Below are 5,587 nucleotides of genomic sequence, written 5' to 3'. Positions count from 1 at the left end.
TCCACCAACTTTGTTTTTTTAACAGAATAGCACCAATTATATAGCATTGGAGGTACCAAATTTGGTACCTGAGGTACTTTTTTTTTGGTAAAAATCACAGCTATGTTGTATTTTCATACCTCATGGTGCCTCTTTGGTGGACTGTAAAAATACTTGACATCATCATGAAGGCTGGAGAAAAGAAAAAGATAAAGAAAGAAAGGAGAGAAAAGAACAGGATACTTGAGAGTGACGTGTGCTCTCACAATATTCACACGCAAGCTACTCCCCGCATGCGTGGGTTCACGTAGACATGCCAAGGAAGGAAGACATTTTGGCTCCAGGCAATTGCATCAGATCAGAATGCGTGGCCACACTGACCATGGCCTCTCTCTCTCGTAGGCAGAGGAGCATGCTAATGTAACTAGCTATCTGAGGGAGAGAGGGAGCTCTATCGATCCATCAATATGGCGGAGCTTGCAACGGGCGCTGTGAACACGCTGCTGGGCGTGATCCGCAACGAGGCGCGGAGGCTTGGCCGCGTCCAGGGTGACGTGCTGTTCATCCAGGAGGAGATGGAGAGCATGAGGAGCTTCCTGGTGCACCTGGCCAGAACACGCCGGGAGGAGCACGACGAGCAGGTCCGCACCTGGATGAACCAGGTCCGGATCCTCGCCAACGACTGCAACAACTGCCTTGACATCTACCTGTACCGGCGGAATCCCGACTTCCACCGCCCGAGGAGGGGCCTCAAGCGCTACCTCTGGTGGGGGTGGGCTTTCTGGTGGCTGCGCGAGATGGTCGCACGGCACCGTGCAGCCAGCCAGCTGCGTGAGCTCAAGGACCGGGCGCGGGACGTTGGGGAGCGGCGGTTGAGGTATGGCGTGAAGGTCTCCGATGGGACACCGAGGCGTTCGTCATCTCCTGGAGCTGTAGCTGATGCAGGGGCTGCTGCTGGTCTCGCAGAAGCACCACCACACCGTCACATGGAAGCGGTAACAGAAGACGATGAAGAAGAAGAAGAGCATGAAGGATTAGAAGACGGTGACCACGAACTGGTACCCACCATGGATGTCGGAAGCTCTGCGAGTACCAAGGTGAAAGGCTACTTCAAGAAAAGGCTACTCGACTGGATAGAAAGCCTCAAGACCAGCGAGACACCATCAAAACCAACATTGCCAATACCATCCATCACCTTTGCTCTACCCAACGCAGCGGAGGTTCCTGAGGATATGATTGCGCGCGAGGCTCTGGTTGAGGCACAGCGCCATTTCAGCAGGAGCGTCTTGGTTGACATCCCGGACATGCATCTGGAGGATTACTATCATGTACCGCTACGGCCCAAGGAGATCCTCTTTTACATCCTGCGGGCGCTCCGAGACCAGGAACCCCAGGACCAGACACCAGCTTTGCCAAGAAACTGGGATATTTACTTGGACAAAAAGGATTTGCTTCGTGAAATCAAGGAGGGCATGCTGGAGTTTGTCGACGAGGAGATGGTAGCGATCTACAAAAGGATTGGCAACCAGATGCCGCACGACAAGGAAATAATGAAGGATAAAAAGAAACTGGAAAAAGATATTGAGAATGGGAAGCTGGGCCTAGATGACCTCCTCTGGCTGCTGATCACCTTAACTGTGGCTGTGGCCGAACAAGAAGACCAAGCATGGAAGAAGACAGCCATACGGACGTTATCACGAAGGTACGACAGCATCATCAGGACAGCAGCCACGAAGCTTAAAGAGGTACTAAGCAATAGGCTGAAGAATATGAAACAGGCATCATCAGAACAGCAGCCACGACAGCATCATCAGGAAAGCACAGGCTCTAAGCAACAGGTTGAGTTGGACCCTGAAGAATATGAACGCATCCTGGAGGAAGTATTCCCGAGGACCGCGACAAGTCCTGGTACCGGTAGCAGTTCATCGGTAGAGGCTGAAATCAAAGAAATGATCTACACAGTTAAAGATATGATACGGGAGCTACAGGAATACAACAAATCTGCTCAGAACAACCAAGAGACAGGTGGACAAACTCAAATTCAGAAACCCGCTTTTCAAGAAGCCGCGAGGAAGAAGATAGGGGAAATCAAGTTGAAGATAAGAGAGCAGCTAAAGATCAAAAAGATTATGGACGAGATTCAAAGTAATTTGCAAGCTGATAGGATACTGATAATCCTCAAAACCGATCAGAAGTATGGATGGGAGGCGACAAGAAACACTTTGAGCCTGCTGGGTTCATCGGGGTGCTTCGCTGGTGCTGCAATACTCATGACCACAACCAGAAGAAGTACTCGACAGGCCGAAGAACATCTCCAATATCCACAGCCAGAGCTTATAGAATTATCTGTTGTTGGATGCTACCTTGATATTGTGCGCCAGCATATGAGCAAGCACATGCATCAAGACAACCTTGAGATTGTTCGAAACATATTGGAAGATTGTGAACCACATGAATTCTGCATGAATATCTTCGCTCAGGCAATAAAAGCTAATCCCAAGAAGAGCACTGAAGAGCTGCATAAGTTGCACAGCATCCTACAGAGTATGCCAAAACGACTGCCCAGCAGTATTGCCAGGAAGGTGCTCAAGTTCTCCTACAGCGATCTGCCTAAACAATACAAGTCCTGCTTGTTGTACCTCGCTATCTTCCCTCCGGCTTCAGAATACACGATCAAGCGGCCGATCAAGCGGACGACCTTGGTAGGGAGATGGGTTGCAGAAGGGCTGATAACCACGGAAGATTGGAGCTGGTTCAGTTCAGTGACTGAAGCCGAGAACTGCTTTGATGTGCTTGTCAACCGGCAGTTTGTTCATCCTGTGGAAATTGGTGCTACTGGAAGGGTCAAGAGCTGCACGGTGTATCCTTTCGTGCATAGATTCATTACCAAGATTGCCAAGAAGCAGCACATTGTGGAGGCACGCCTATCACTTCACTTGGCCCGCCACTTCTCCATTTTCAACGACGTCCGTCTCCGTGGGTCTGATAAAATCGAGACATTCTTGAAGACAAACATGCATGACTTGCCACAATTCTCCAAGCTCAAGGTGCTTGATCTAGAAGGTTGCCATTGCTTCGCTAACAAGGGCTACCTCAAGGACATATGCAGTAAGATACTAATGCTCAAGTATCTAAGCTTAAGGGATACGGATGTTAACCAACTACCCCGTGAAATCAACAACCTTCATGAGCTGGAGGTGTTGGACATCCGGCAGACCAAGATTCATGCGTCTGCAACAAGACATGTCCTGCTTCTAAAGCTGAAACGTCTGTTGGCTGGCCACATTATCCGTACTGGCACCGGCACAGCCAAGGATGTCTTCGTCGAGATTCCTGGGCTGGTTGAAAAAATGATAGATATGGAGGTGCTGTCCAATGTCAAGCCACGGATACGTCGGGATTTGAGAGACATTGGAAGTCTATATCAGCTAAGGAAACTCGGTGTGGCTATAAACAAAGATAGTCTCCTCCAGAGTTTGCTTGACGCGATTAGTGATCTACCTGATTGCCTCCGGTCTCTGTCAATTACTCTACCAATACAAAACAGGGCTCCTTCTGGCACATTACTAAAGCTGAAAAGTCATCCCAAATCTCTTGAGAGCCTGACTATCAGAGGAAGTACACAAAAGGAGCAGCTTCTTCCATTGTTGGTCAGAGAGGATAGTAAACTTACCAAGGTAACTCTAAGCCGCACCTTGCTCAGCCCGGACGATCTGAAGGTCCTTGCCAACCTTCAAAACTTAGTGTGTGTAAGGCTTCAGCATGCCGCATACACCCATAGTGAACTCACCTTTGAACACGAGTTCGTAAAGCTCAAGGTTCTTATTGTCGACCACTCTGGAATCACCAAGATCAACTTTAATGGCAAGTGTCCTGAGCTTGAGAAGATCATCTGGTCACTCAATGAAGACTTGTGTGTTCGTCACCCCCTATCTGGCATTGAGAAGCTTCGAGGATTGAAGGAGCTTGAGTTAATTAGTGATATTGCCCCTGAGGTGGATGAAGAATTCCAAAAGTATATGAATGAAAAGAAAATTATCTATAAACACAAGAAACGGGAAAATCAAGACCAAGCACAAGGAAATAATGCAAGAGAAGAGAAACATGGTGTTGCAATGTGCCCATCTATTTGGAAGGTAAAAGGTTGGTGCAGAAGGAACTGAGTCACTGACAGCCTCCCTCCCATTTTCATCCATCCAGTCATCATCAAGACTCCCCCAAGTTAGTGCTTGCCTGCACTAGAGTGGTTTGCCATTGTGTGTTTCTGCCTGCTGCCTATGTGTATATCCTGTTTTTTCTGCATGTGTGATGTCGAATGAGTGGGCCATGTGTGTGTGATCTGGTTACTCATTCGACATGTGTGATTGTGTGGTTGAGATAATGCTCATGGATCTGGAGTAGTGTGGCTTTCCTCTGAAATCTCACCATCATGTTGCATGTACGGTTTCGTGTAATAAATGTGATGCTTTGCGCACATTTGATTGTTAATATATTATTGTGTGGTACATTGTTCTACTGCGACGATGAAGTGCCGAAGTGGCGTGTGTATCTCATATAGTATATAACATAGCCGCAACCTGTCATATGAGATCACAGGTCTGTGTTGCATCATAGGCATGCCTGACCTAATATGTCAATTCTCTAACCTAAGTACTTCCTCCCATCACAAATATGAGTTGTTTTAGCCATCTTCATTGCATCATATAAGTTGCACTGATTTTTCAGGTACCTTTTGACTACTACACTCTGAGTTGCCCTTCTTAATAATTGCATGGCTAGTGAGCTCCATCTTCATTTCCCATACTCCAACTATTTTAATTACTACTATGGTAATATTGTCATTTTATCTATTTTCTTAATCCATGTTTGCAAGGCTAAAACAACTTATAATTGTGATCAGAGAGAGAATGGTACTGAAATTGTCTGTGGTTCAACTAAGCAGTCTACTATATTTGTAGTGTATGTTATCAACTAAATACTGTACTATATTTAGTGTAAGTTATCGATGTTATGTTTGTCATTATAGATGAACTTTTGGGAGAGATTTTTGTGTGGGGTCAAATGGTGCATCATCAGTAGAAGGCATGTTTGTGTGAACTTTAGATTATGGATAGTGGCCTCTGTATTCCAAAGCTAAAGATCATTCCTAACACTAGCATGTGTATACCATAATCTGGGGTGCAGGACAGAAGATAATCAACGATGCATAGTGGGAATAGACTGAAAATTTATGCCCAAGGCATTGAGATTTGAGAAGCTGAAAGTGGAAGTGTCAACTTGGCCTACACTGACAGACTCCTAGACCTGATGAAAACAGGGTGCATGCTCTAGTCATTTTTTTTCTGTGTATGCAGGCAACATGTTGTACGAAATGAACTAGGAGGAACAGCGCTTAGCATCGGTATTGGCAAGGTCTGATCAGTGTTCTGAATACTTCCTACCAGCACATCAAGCATCGACATTCAGATGTGCAGACTCTGGTTTTCGTTCTGAATCCTCCCTATAAGCATCCACTTTGTTTTTTACCAAATTAAATTATCATTCGGTTTCAGCGGTGAGCCGATTTTGTAAAGCTTCAGCACGGGGATCTGATTCCAGAGAACACACT

At 46.4% G+C, this 5,587-nt stretch overlaps 1 protein-coding gene across 1 annotated transcript; it reads left to right on the top strand.

Moving 5' to 3' along the window:
* Nucleotides 1-257: 257 nt before the first annotated feature.
* On the top strand, nt 258-4,453 carry LOC117866613 (uncharacterized). The gene has a single exon (XM_034750869.2). It carries the CDS (start codon nt 447-449, stop codon nt 4,140-4,142), a length of 3,696 nt encoding a protein of 1,231 aa, XP_034606760.1. The 5' UTR covers nt 258-446; the 3' UTR covers nt 4,143-4,453.
* The last annotated feature ends 1,134 nt before the right edge of the window (nt 4,454-5,587 follow it).

This window comes from Setaria viridis, chromosome 8 (genome assembly GCF_005286985.2).
Source record: "Setaria viridis chromosome 8, Setaria_viridis_v4.0, whole genome shotgun sequence".
Taxonomy (NCBI): Eukaryota; Viridiplantae; Streptophyta; class Magnoliopsida; order Poales; family Poaceae; genus Setaria; species Setaria viridis.
This window is presented reverse-complemented; position numbering and strand designations above follow the sequence as displayed.

Excerpts from the sequence above, each read along its gene's own strand:
- LOC117866613 (XM_034750869.2), top strand. The coding sequence starts at position 447 with ATGGCGGAGCTTGCAACGGGCGCTGTGAACACGCTGCTGGGCGTGATC.